The 13,899-nt window shown below is 39.0% G+C and overlaps 1 protein-coding gene across 7 annotated transcripts in view; it reads left to right on the top strand.

Annotated features, from left to right (window-relative positions):
• The first annotated feature begins 314 nt into the window (after nt 1-314).
• The window catches only part of CFDP1 (craniofacial development protein 1), a 137,671-nt gene continuing 124,086 nt past the window's right edge, over nt 315-13,899 (top strand). For all 7 annotated transcript variants that reach the window (XR_009499027.1, XR_009499026.1, XM_059904643.1 and 4 more), the window contains exons 1-4: nt 315-518; nt 10,231-10,348; nt 12,088-12,307; nt 12,626-12,753. Coding sequence is in view for 5 of the 7 variants with exons in the window: in XM_059904643.1 (XP_059760626.1) it covers nt 455-518; nt 10,231-10,348; nt 12,088-12,307; nt 12,626-12,753 (530 nt within the window). In the remaining 2 variants the exon portion in view is untranslated. The remainder of the gene's footprint in view (nt 519-10,230; nt 10,349-12,087; nt 12,308-12,625; nt 12,754-13,899) is intronic.

The raw sequence follows: 13,899 nt of genomic DNA, 5'->3' as shown, positions 1-13,899 counted from the left end.
ATTTTCACTCTCTGCGCATGTCCGCGAATAACCCCAGAAAGCACCGCGAATATTGATTTTTGGGGTGACAGTAAATTTTAACAAGTAAGCGAATACAAAAATAGCAACCTGTTAATAACGAAGGTCACCTGTATTCCCGTGGACAAAACAAATTTCGTTTAAGCATATTTACTAAATCAAAGCGTCTGGTAGCGCTGGAGACTACAAGTTCCAGCATGCACCGCTTCAGCACGGAGCCCGTGTTCCGCCAATCGCCACAGTAGTGTCAAGCCCGAGGCTTTGGCCCGGAAGTGTCGCATTTGGATCACGTAGCACTCTTTGCGCCTGTGCACACGCTGCGGGGGGCCGCCCCAGCTACCGCCGCCCCTGCAGCAGCTCTATCTATGGTCTCTCCCTAGAGCTTTGCCGTTGGGGGTAGCTGCTGCGGGCTCTGTTCGCCCCGCGCGGCAGCGACATGGAGGAATTCGACTCCGAAGACTTCTCCACCTCAGAGGAGGACGAAGACTACGTGCCATCCGGTGAGCGATTCCACTTGGGGCGAGAGGCGGCTTGTCCCGCCTCGCGCCTCACGTGAGGCGCACTTTGCCCGGCGAGCGTGGGCCCAGTGGCCGCGTGGCGCGGGTCTCAAGCGTCCCCGCCCCGCGCCCTCGCCCGCCTCCTCGCGCCGTGCGGCCCCCGTGGCCCAGGAAGTGTGCACGGGGACGTCTCGCGCAGCTGCTCCTCACGGCCTGGCTTCGGCCGCCGCCCCCTCTCGGAGCGCGGGAACCGGCACGTGAACTCCGCCCTGCCTCTGGTGAAGCTGGCGGTGGTCGGTCATCGCGTACCCTCACCAGCCCTGAAATCTTCTGAAAGGCAGTCTTATCGCCAGGCCTTCCGTTCCCAGAGAATGCTAGCTAGCATCACGTTCCAGATAGGTCTCTTCACTTTCTGTCCTCAAAAGGGATCTGGTTGTTTAAAAGTTCACATAATGATGTCCTTTGCCTCTTTGCAACGTCTATACCCATTGCTCTCTGATCAGACCTTTGATTTTTTTGTTTTTGTATAGGCTTCTAAAACCGAACCGGGTCAAAATAGATGTCACCCAAACCTACCCCTTCCGCGCTCCTGCACCTTCCGCACGCTTCCCCATCTCATTTAGAGGTATCTGCCCGTACAATAGCTCAGGTTAAAAACAAAACAAAACCTTGGGAGTTGTCGTTATTCTCACTGTTTTGGTCTAACCAATCATTAAGTTCTGTTTGTGTCTGCGTAGAAGGTTAATTTCTGATCAGTTCCTCACCAATCTCGCTCTTACTGAACTACCATTGACACTAAGACTCGCCATAGCTTCCCAGTTGGTTTCCCGGGTTCCATTCTTATCCACCAACATTGGTCTTTCGGTATCGGCCAGTGTGATCATTTGAAAACTAGTTTTCATTTTAATCAGAGTTATGCATGCGCCTGTTTCAAAATAGTCAAATATTTTTGAAAGGCTTATTTTTGAAACTGAACCGTTTCCCTCACCCCTCATACCTGTCAATCCTCCCCAGAAGAAACTGCTTTCTACTTTTAAAATTTGGTACTTCCATTGTCTGTTGACTTAACCCATCCATGTTAGGTGTTATTTTAACACCTTCTTTAGTCTCACCGTTTCACCTTCAGACCCTCCCCAGCTCCCCAGCCTGCCAATGTTCCTATGTCTAATTTGGGTTAGATTGGTATTGTGTTTCCTTTTTTTGTCATTACTTTGTGGACATCTTGTTCAGGCCTGACCATGTGGTATATACAGTTATTGCTTTTCCTGCACTAGTTTTCTCTGGAGTTAATAATTGCCATTTTGTTGTTGTTGCTTAGTCTATGTACTTACTACTGATTTGATCCGGAACTTTCAAAATTGTCTAAATCATCTCCCAAGATATTTAGATCCATTAGATAATCTTTCACTTTTTGAAGTCCATCTTTGCCGTCTGACCTGCTCCAATTTGTCTTGGTTTTACCACTTTGGAACCTAAGATTCTCCATCATCACCACCACTCTGGATGTTCCTTTTACCTCCATTTTCTCTTGGATTCCCTGTTCCTTGGGTCCCATGATGTCTTCTTTCTTGGTGTGTTCCACCAAAATGAGAATAAATCCTCAAATAACTTCTTGAGGAAAGATGCATTTTTTTAGAAACATTTTTTTTGAGACCTCGACTATCTAAAAATAGTGAAATATTGACCCTCAGGCATGATTACTAATTTAGTATAGAATTATGTGTTCTATAATAGTAATTCTGCATTCTATAATAATAAATTTCTATCTGAATTTTAAAGGTATTCCTCCATTATTTTCTAAGTTTCCAGTGTTTTTATTAAAAAGTCTCTTTTGTCACTAATTTTTCCTCATTTATATAAAATTTGTCTCTGGAAGTTGATAGAATCGTCTCTTTGTTTCTGATATTTTCTGATATTTCACAGTGATATACTGTACCTTGGTATGAATCTATTTTCATCCATTCTGCTGGGCCTTCTGGAACTTTTTTTTTTTTTTTGGCTGCGTTGGGTCATTGTTGCCGCGCGGGTGCTACTCTTTGTTGCGGAGCACAGGCCCTAGAGCACGCAGGCTTCAGTAGTTGCGGCGTATGGGCTCAGTAGTTGTGGCTTGCATGCTCTAGAGCGCAGGCTCAGTAGTTGTGGCACCCCGGCTTAGTTGCTCCGCGGCATGAGGGATCTTCCCGGACCAGGGATCACACCCGTGTCCCCTGCATTGGCAGGCGGATTCTTAACCTCTGCGCCACCAGGGAAGACACTTCTGGAACTTTTTAAATTTGAGGGGGACAGTTTTCTCCATTTTATTTTTTTGGAATCTTCATTATTTATGTGTTGAATCTTATGTTAGACCTTATGGACTGGTTTTACTTTCCTGTACTTTTTTTTTTTTTATAAACTTAAAAAAAATTTTATTTATTTATGTATGTATGAATGTATGTATGTATGTATTTATTTAGCTGCGCCGGGTCTTAGCTACAGCACGTGAGATCTTCGTCTCTGGGTGCGGGATCTTTTAGTTGTGGCACGCGGAATCTTTCAGTTGCAGCATGCGGGGTCTTTAGTTGTGGCATGTGTGATCTAGTTCCCTGACCAGGGATCGAACCCGGGCCCCCTGCATTGGGAGTGGGGAGTCTTAGCCACTGGACCACCAGGGAAGTCCCTTCCTCTATTTTTATCCTCTATTTTCTAACCCTTTGACTTCTTTTTCACTTTATGGGAATATTTCAGTATTTTACCATCCAACTCTTCTGTTGAGTTTTTTTTCTCTTTACATATTTTTTCCCGAGTTTTATGGCTTTTATTAACACAAATGCAATGTGTACACGAGCTGTCTGTTCATCTTCTTTGCTGTGCAGCCTGGCATTGGGATTGGTGACTCAGATGGCCAGGTGGGCTGCTCTTTCCGCAGTGACTTTGGGGTTCTTGGAGGAGATATTGGGAGTAGTCTCAGCACCGTAAGATTTGTTGCCCATCAGCCGCATTTCAAGCTCTTTGACATAGTGGACCAGGAACTTCCAGAAGCCACTGGGCAGCATGTGCTTTGTTTTCTTGTATCAGTGTTGGATCTGGCCCTTGGATATTTTTAATTTTGAGTAACTTTTTTGTTTTTTCACAAATTTTAAATAGCATCATGTTCTTGTTTCATGTGTGCAGTATCTTATTGCTCTGTGGATATTAATAATGCTTTAAGGTCTCTTGCCTTCTCAGATGGCCCACACTCTGTGGAGTGTGTTTCTCCCATGACTGCTCTCACTTTCCAAGATGACCCCATGCCCTGGGACCGCTCTTGCCTTTAGAGATGGTCCGCATTCTTCCTATGGAATGTGTATCTCTCTAAATAAATCCACTTCTTACCTATCAAATAATAATAATAATAATGCTTTAAATTTTTTTACTTTTAACTTATGCACGGTAAAATTCATTCTTCATTATACTGTTCTATGAATTTTTGACAAATGCTTAGAGTTATGTAACCGCCGCTAAAATTAACAGTTCCAAGGCCACCTTTACCCTCCCCTCCCCCCCAAATTAGATCATATTGTCTGTGTATAGAAACAGTTTTATTTCCTCTCTTCCAATAGGCATACCTTTTATTTCTTTTGCTTGCCTTATTGTACTTGGTATAGACTTCCAATGTAATATTGAATAGGAGAGGTGAGAGTGGATATCCTTTCCTTGTTCCCAATCTTAAGGAGAAAGCATCAGTGTTTCACCATTTGGTATAATGTTAGCTATAGGTTTTTCATAGATGCCTTTTGTGTGTGTTTTAAGCACTTTACATTGTCTAACTCATTACTAACTCAATCACATAACATTATCAAGTATGTGCTATTGTGCTCTCCACACATGAAGAAACTGAGGAACCCAAAGTCACTCAGCTAGATAGTAGCTGGGCTGGGATTTGAATCCTGGCAGTCTGCATATACTGCCCCTAATGTGTTTTATTAGGTTAAAGAAATTGCCTCTATTCTTAATCTGCTGAGAGGTGAATTTTGTCAAATGTTTTTTCTCCATCTATTGATTGTGTGGTTTTTCTTCTCTTATCTGTTAATGTGATGAATTACAGTGATTGATTTAAAATTTTTGAACAGCCTTTGATTTCTGGGATAAAACTTCCTTGGTCATGATGTATTATTCTTCTTCTACATTACTGAATTTTGTTGAGTTTTGCATCTGTTTATGAGGGATGTTGGTCTGTAGTTTTCTTGTAATTTCCTTGCCTGGTTTTGGTATCGAATAATGCCAGCCTGATAGAATGATCCGCTAAGGTGATTTTTATTCACCCTGTACATTTGTGTTGGGCATTATTATGTTAGACACTTTCTCAGATTTTTTTGGTGATTCTTAGTTGTTTGACTCATATTTAAATTAAGCATGGGGAACTGAAAAGGTGATGGAAGCCCTGAGTCTTTGGAGCTTCAATTAAAAAAAGATTTGTTCATTTTGTGCTTTCTTTGTCTATAGGGTTGTTATTCTGTTTCTTACTCTTATAGTAACTGCATGATTTTTGTGGTTATTTGTGTAATTTAAAATTTGCTTTTCTCTTATCAGTGATATTGAGCATCTTTTTTCATGTTTAAGATCCAGAGCCATATGCATCTCTTTGTCTGAACTGTCTGCAACATTCACCCATTTTTATGAAGAAAAATAACTTTATATTATTACAAAAGCAGTGCATGAACTTCGTAGAAAATTAGAAAATGCAGGCAATTAAACATAAAAAATCAGAATCATTACATTCCTACCACCCAGAGATTATCAGTATTGATCCCTTGTTGAAACCCACTCTGATCTTTTTTCTATACCCAGGTGTAGTTATTTGTATTTTTCCCCAACCTGAAATCATAGTTTTTTCATGTTACTTGGTAACCTGCTCTTTTCAGTGAACATTCTGTCCCTGTCCATTTCAGTAAACTTTCAGCTCGTCTAATATACAAACCATATTCAAGTTTTCCCTTTTGACTCAAAAATGGCTTTAGCTTTTTTGTTTAAATCACCGTTGAGTTCAGGACTACATGTATCATCCAGTTGTTCCATCCCTTAAATATGTTTTAATATAGCACACTCCTGTTTCTGTGACTTAGATTGGCTTAGGAGATCAGGCTGTATGTCCTGCAGAATGTCTCACCTTCTGATTTTGTTTGGTTGCTCCCTCATGGTATTAGGTTGTTCCTTCGTCCCTTGAATTTTCGTTAAATTGGAAGTTAGATCTAAATGCTTGGTGGATTCAAATGAAATAATTTTACCTAAAATAAATTATAGACGACTTGAGTGTTTCATAATGCATAACATCAGAAAACACAAAATACCTGGTTAATTCCCATGGTTGTGACTTCTGGATCAGAATGATGAGAGTTTGATCCTTCTATTGTGTAATTATTTTTTCTCTTAGAACTGGAAAGTATTCTGTGTGGTAATATACGTAATCGCTAAAACTTAAATTGTTTTTAACATTACTTGATAATCCTTGCCTAGATTACTACTATCATTACAGTGTGAGAGTGATGGTTTTCTAATTTTGTGGTTCTTCTACATTTATTGTTTGATGTTCTTCTGAAAGTGTAGCTTTTCCTTGTCAGTGGGGCAGGATAAATGTTTAATTCATTTCCCTTAATTTCCAATTTTCAAAATAGGGAGTAATCTTAATAGTAACCTAAAATGGTACAAATAATTTTTTTTAATTAATTTAATTTATTTATATTTGGCTGTGTTGGGTCTTCGTTGCTGCGTGTGGGCTTTCTCTAGTTGTGTCCAGCGGGGGCTACTCTTCACTGAGGTACGCAGGCTTCTCAGTGTGGTGGCTCCTCTTGTTGAGGAGCATGGGCTCTGGGTGCACGGGCTTCAGTAGTTGTGGCATGTGGGCTCAGTAGTTGTGGCTCGCGGGCTCTAGAGCGCAGGCTCAGTAGTTGTGGCGCACGGGCTTAGTTGCTCCACAGCATGTGGGATCTTCCCGGACCAGGGCTCGAACCTGTGTCCCCTGCATTTGCAGGCAGATTCTTAACCACTGCACCACCAGGGAAGCCCTGGTACAAATAATTTTTTCTGTCTTTTTTTTTTTTTTCACACACACACACACACACACACACACACACTGTATTTTATTTTTACAAGAGATAAATAGACTGACACCAAGCATTGTACATGGATGACCACAACAAAAGCAACAATGATTGCAATTACCAAACATGAAACACACTCATACTATGTCATAATATTGACATTCAGTCCAGTAATCCTCCACTGTAACAGCTCCTTTACTTTGCAGTGAAAATTGATTTGTATATTCTTTGCCTCTGAGTCCTTGTGGGATTTTTTTTTTTTTAATTCAAACAGAAAGTCACAAAAATTATACTCATCCTCATCAGTTCACTCAGTCCCATGTAATTAATTTTTTTTTTCATCTTGATCTTTTGTTAGCACTTTTATGAGTTCATCAGTTTTTCATTAGAGTTATGAAAATGCTTATTCATTCAGTTCAGCAGTACAGTTACCAGAAACCTGTACTTGTCAGAGTCTTTTCCATGAATTTCTTGAAGATGAAACCCTTTTATAGGAACATATTTGCAAAAGCATCAGAGTACACCCAGAACTGTCTGTAAATGACAAAAGACTTAAATATGACCACGGTTAAAGATTTGATGAAAGTTCATAATAATGCAGTTGACAAGAAAATTAGTTATTTCTGAGATATACATTTTAAAGTAACAACTAGGATTATGACTTATAACATTATACCAGAACATATAAGATTTTTAGAAATTTCATGTAATGTCTGAAACATTTATATTAACATATTTCCATACAAATAACCCAATGAAAGTTTAGTATTAGTTGTTTTGTTTTTTTATACTGCAGGTTCTTATTAGTCATCAAAATATCATAAAGTTGTCACAGTTTTTTATCAATTCAGTGTGTTTCAGTCTAACAGTTATTCGTTTTAATGGTCAGGTCATCACTTTTGGACAATAAAAGTTATTTCAGGCTGGATCTTATATCCTTTTAACGTGACCCATTATTCTTAAATAACTTCCTTGCTTTCTGGCACAGCAAAATGTCCCCATTTCACCTTGTGCTTTCCTTCCCTCAGACTTGAAATTAGCTGGCCTTTTCAGGGAGCCATTTTTGTGTTGAGTCATATCAAAGAATACAATCTGAACTTTAAAGAAATGCTCATTGCTACTAGAGTGACATTGATTCTATGCCATTTCAGTGAACAGAGCTAGAAAATATTCATCTTAAAAAGAGTTGACTGCTGAATTTTAAGTTCAGTTTTAACATTTGTTTTCATTTAATTTCTTAATTTCTTTGGTTTTATAATTGTGTGTCATTTCTTACTCTGAAGTTCTGGATTCCTAACATAATTAGTAGAACTACTGAACTTTCTTTTACCTATAATAAAAGGAATAGTTTCAAAATACCAACACCGATGTTACTACTAGGAATAGAACTTTCTTGGTCTTTAGAATGCATCTTGCTAAGGATGAACAGTCAAAATACTGTTTCTAAAGTTCTTGGAGGGGCTTCCCTGGTGGCGCAGTGGTTGAGAATCCGCCTGCCAATGCAGGGGACACAGGTTCGATCCCTGGTCTGGGAAGATCCCACATGCCATAGAGCAACTAAGCCCATGTGCCACAACTACTGAGCCTGTGCTCTAGAGCCTGTGAGCCACAACTACTGAGCCTGCATGCTGCAACTACTGAAGCCCGCGTGGCTAGAGCCCGTGCTCTGCAACAAGAGAAGCCACCGTGATGAGAAGCCCGAGCACTGCAACTAGAGAAAGCCCGCACACAGCAACGAAGACCCAACACAGCCAAAAATAAATAAATTAAATAAATAAATTTAAAAATAAATAAAGTCCTTGGAGTAAATCCTTTCTTTGTGGCTTGTGTTATCAGTTTGGTTATGTTTATATGTTTATTTAAACTTTGCTCAATTTAAGGGATTTTCAGAATTGTGCGGAGCAATAAACACAGAGAACTCTTGCTTTTGCTACCCCTGCTTACCCCACTGTCTTCTGCCCTGACCCTTACAGATAGCGATTTTCATTAGTTTTCTGTTTTTCCTTGTAATTTTGCCTTTTTATATTCTATTTGTATAAACAACTACAGTACAGCTGGGTAGCCACCACTGTGGGTTTGTCTTTTAAAAGTCCTTTTGTTGTAGTGATTTTACTCAGGTTTCAGGAGGAAGCAAAATTACATTTGTGTGTTCAGTATCTTCATGAAACACTTTCACTTACCACTTGGTGTCTAAGATGCCAAGTTTGCTTCCATTTTGGAACCCTTATATTTACTATTCCGACAGCCTCAAATGCTTATTCTCCAGATTTTAGTAGAGCTGGCTCATTCTCATCATCTTTGTTCTTTTTCTTTTCCTAATTTCTGCTATCATATTTGTAGTTTTCAAGAGTTTTATAATGATATTTTTCATTTTCTGAAAATTATTGAGTCATCTTATTCTTGTTTTGTGGATGTCTCTTTGAGGATATAAATTATAAAGTTTTTTTTTTTTTCTAATTTTGTTTCCTCTTAATTCCTTTCTGTTTGTTTTCAGTCTTGCCTTTGATATTGGACGCTTTCCTCAATGTTTGGTGGTCCTAGTTCATTGTGAGTGAAATATTTAAAAACTAATTTGATGTGCAAGAATATTCAAAATAGCCCTGTTTGTAATGGCCCCAAACCAAATGTCCATCAACAGAGGAATGGATAAATAAATTGTGGTATAGTCATATGATGAAATAATATTAGGGATGAGAATGAATAAGCTACAGCTACGTGGAAGGAACTGGGTGACTTAAAAATAGAATGTTGAGTGAAAGAAGCTGGACGCAAGAGTACATATTGTAGGCTTCTGTTTAAGGCTCAAAAACAGATGAAACTAATTTATGATGTTAGAATTCAGGATAGTGGTTACCTGTGGGATGTGGGTGGTGGCTCTTGATTGAAACGGGGCCTTCTGCAATGCTGGTCATGTTCTGCTTTTTCAGCTGGGTCGTATTTATACAAGTGTGTTCACTTTGCATAATTTCGTTGACCTCTACATTAGTTTGTGTGCTTTTTGGTGTGTTATACTTCAAATAAAAGCTATGTGAAGTAAAAAAGAAAAACACAACTGGTTGAATCTCTGTGTGTACAGGATTTATTGACTGGTACCCATAGAACGTGGTCAGACTGGGCATTCAAGCAACACTTTTGTTGGGGACCCCAGAATGTCAGTGTCTGAAGATGGGAAGCAGATGTGTTTGTTTTTTTCTGCTATGTCTAACTTGAAGTCTTTAAGCCTCTTTCTAAACATCTTTTATTGATAAGACAGGGTATCCTTTGCTTACTTTTGAAAGATATCCAAGATGAGGTGGAAACATGAATTTCTTTTTTGAGAAGTACAGTGGTCAGTTTGCAATTTCTGTTCATTCATTCAGCATATACTTCTAAAGACATGCGGATCCATGTCCTCATGGTGTGTGGAGCATAGCAGAAATTGCAGACATTAAATATAAGTGGGGTGCGTTAAGGAGGGAAATATGGACTGCCCTGGAGGCCTAGAATAGGAGAACTTAGCCTAGTCTTCAGGAATAGGGAAGATGTCCCTCAGGAAATGATATTTTAGTCCGGTGAAGAACAGAGGAAAGTACTAGATTTTTTTCCTTAATGAAAATGTCTCATCTTGATGTGAAAATCTTTATTCCTGTCTGTCTGACCACCCTGTTATGTGATTTCAGGTGGAGAGTATAGTGAAGATGATGTAAATGAATTAGTGAAGGAAGATGAAGTGGATGGTGAAGAGCAGACACAGAAAACCAAAGGGAGAAAAAGAAAGGCTCAGAGCGTTCCGGCCAGGTGATGCTGCCCTCAAGGCCCTTAGAAGTCAGGGGCTGTTGTCATAACCTTCCAGGTTGCTGGGATTGGTCTGATGATAGATTTCTTACTGCCAGGGTTTCTAACCTTTTTCTCATTGAGGGAAATATTTGGTGACATTTTAGGATTAAATTCTTATTCTCTGGCAAGCTTTAAAATTTTTTGAGCTTTAATTTTAAAAAGTTAATAGGTAATATGTGCACCTGGTTTAAAATTGAAAACTTGGGAATTCCCTGGCAGTCCAGGGGTTAGAACTCTGCCTTTCCAATGCCAGGGCCTGCGTTCAGTCCCTGGTTGGGGAACTAAGATCCCACAAGCTGCGTGGTTTGACCAAAAGAAAAGAAAAATGCAATTGCTTCAAAAAATATGTACCCCATCTCTAGCCCTTGTTGCTTTGTTTCAGAAGAATTATGTTACCAGAGATAATTCTGTGTATGTACAATCATGTATATATTTATTTCCTACTTTTTTTTTTTTTGGCCATGCGGCTTGCGGGATCTTACTTCCCTGACCAGGGATCGAACCCACGCCCCCTGCAGTGGAAGCATGGGAAGTCCTAACAACTGGACCGCCAGGAATTCCCTATATTCCCTACTCTTAAAAAAAAAAAAACGAATAGTAGCATACTCTGCATATCATTTCTCACTTTCCTTATTTCACATCTTGGAGATGATACTATGGCCGTATATTTAGCTATACCTTTTTCTTTTCAGTGACTGCATAGTGTTACATTACTGGACAGACCTTACTTTATTTAAGCATTCCTTTATTGAGAGACCTTTAGATTGTCCTCATCTTTACTACAGCAAATAAGACTGCAGTGAATATTCTTCGTATGTGTCTTTGTACACATGTATATTTGTAAATTAGATCTGTAGAAGTAGAATTGTTTGACCCAAGGTTATATGTAGTAAGAAATAAAATAAAATTTATAGGTATAGACAGATTATCTTCTATAAGCCTGGTACTGAATTGCACTCCCACCAAAAATTATGAAAATTCTGACAAGTTATTTAACTCAAAAAGGGAGTCTTTCAATGCAAGTCTTTTATTCTCTTTGATTGGTGTTTCTGTCTTCCTGGACATTGAAGCAAAAAGCAGAGTGTAGAAAGAGAATTTTGAGTATTAGATGATTCACTTGAAGTCAGAATAGTCTTAAGAAGCAGTTTACTCTGTTAAGTCTTGGACCCAATTCTTTTATCCTTGGCTTTTGTATATTCCAGCTTTCATATCTTCAGAAGGTGGGAAGAAACATGGATTCCCCGCTCCCCACCCCCTCAGAACTCTGGGAAGAAACAGTGCAAATAAATCTGAGGCTCTCTTCAGTCTCTGTTCCCCAAATGGAGTGACTTTTAAAAAGTCAAAAATACCGGGCATATGTATGTTATTAGAACCCTCTTTCTGAACAGATTGATTCTGTGAGGTGATTTTGGGTATTTTCTTGGTGAAAACAGCTGGTCCTAACTTAGAAGTAGAACACTGTATTTTGATTCTAAATGCTTTGGGAAAATGCTAACTGTAAGAGCTCAGTTCTTTTTTTCTTCCACAAAATCTCAGCTTACCTCTCCCACTTCCCCTATCAGGCGTGTTAACCAGTAGTCCCCAGATTTAAAAGTTTTCTGATATTTGCAACATTATGTTTGGAATTCAGGAAGGGATAACTGAAATTATTTTGCCTGTTTGTCTTGTCTTTCCTTTTCCTTGTGACTGTTGGTGATTAGGAAGAGAAAACAAGGTGGCCTCTCGTTAGAAGAAGAGGACGAGGAGGATGCCAACGAGGAATCTGGAGGAAGTAGTAGTGAGGAGGAAGATGCAGCTGCAGAGCCAGGAAAAGGCATTGAGTCAGAGGATGCAAGGAAAAAGAAGGAAGATGAACTGTGGGCCAGCTTCCTCAATGACGTAGGACCAAAATCAAAAGTGCCTCCGCATACACAAGTTAAAGTAAGTTAATAGATGAATGGGATGAATGCTTCCCCAGAAATGCCGGAGGGTCCCCAGATAGATTTTTTAAATTTACAAACTGAGATTTGAGGCTTACAACAGAAATCAGACTAGATGCCTTTGAATAGTAACTCTACTAAGTGAAAAGCAAAGCATTCCCTATGGTAGGAAACACAAGCCTTTCTAATTAAATAAATTTTCAATAAGCATTTAACTGTTTAGAGATGAAATATTTAAGAATAGCTGGAGACAACATGTTTGGATGGATCTTTTAGTTTTCATCCTTAAATGAAACTGATTACACTTCTTTTTTCATAGAGAGGAGAGGAGGCTGAAGAGACAAGTTCAAGTAAATTGTTGGTCAAAGCAGAAGAGCTAGAGAAACCTAAAGAAACAGAAAAAGTTAAAATCACCAAGGTGTTTGATTTTGCTGGTGAAGAAGTCAGGTAAGATGACATTCACAAACTTCAAAACTAGTACTTTTAAAAAGGAGCATCTTTCTAAATGGTGTTAGACATCTGTCCTCATTCCAACCCATCTTAATATTTTGGAAGATTTATATTTGAACTCAAGGAAAGCAGTGTTTCCATTGATTACCAGGGAATATGAGAAAGGTCCTTTTACATATGGTAATGTAGTTGGGGGCATTATGAAGTGGTTGGCTGAACAGAAACAAGAAAACATAAGAGTTAAGTATTTGGTTTCACTTACTCATGCCGTGCTTTGTGACTTTGGCTATTTCTCCCTTTATTACTTCCCTTAACTTTGACGTATAAGCCCCAGTGAAACCTTCGAAATCAGGTGAGAATTGAAAGTACTAGGAGAGAAATTTGATTCTGATATTATTTCCTCATCTTAATATTATTTTTTTAATTGATTCATAGGTTTGTTACTAGTTTAGAAAAACATTATAGGCTTAATACTCTTGGCCGTTCTAGATGAGAGCCACATGCCCAGAATTTCTTCTTCCCATTTATTTAAAATTTTAATATGAAAACAGCAGATCTGTAATTTAGAGCTGGACAAGAACAGATGAAGTGCCTGCCAATCAATAATTTTATAGATGGTCACATTTATTTTCCTTGACAGTAATTAATTAGACTTGTTTACTCTCTGTAAATATAATTTCCCCTAAAGTTGATACTCTTTAAAATAATTTCTAGTTTCCAACAATTATTTCATCTAGTGAAAATATATCTTAGAAAAAAGTTTGGCATTATTAGTTTTTGTTTGTTTGTTTTTAACATTTATTTATTTATTTATTTGGCTGCGCCGGCTCTTAGTTGCGGCATGCGGGATCTTCATTGCAGCGTGCGGGATCTTTGGTTGCAGCGTGTGGGAACTTTATAGTTGCGGCATGCGGGATCTAGTTCCCTGTCCAGGGATCGAACCTGGGCCCCCCTGCATTGGGAGCACAGAGTCTTAACTGCTGGACCACCAGGGAAGTCCCGGCATTATTAGTTTTATAAATGATGTGAAGCAAAACTTTTTATTATTGTTATTATTTGTTGTTGTTGTTGGTGGTGGTGGCTCTTTTTATTTTTTACTTTTTTTTTTATTGGAGTAGAGTTGATTTACAGTGTTGCGTTACT

Source organism: Balaenoptera ricei, chromosome 19, assembly GCF_028023285.1.
Source record: "Balaenoptera ricei isolate mBalRic1 chromosome 19, mBalRic1.hap2, whole genome shotgun sequence".
In the NCBI taxonomy this organism is placed as follows: domain Eukaryota; kingdom Metazoa; phylum Chordata; class Mammalia; order Artiodactyla; family Balaenopteridae; genus Balaenoptera; species Balaenoptera ricei.
Note: the sequence above shows the minus strand (reverse complement) of the source record. Positions and strands in the feature narration are given on the sequence as shown.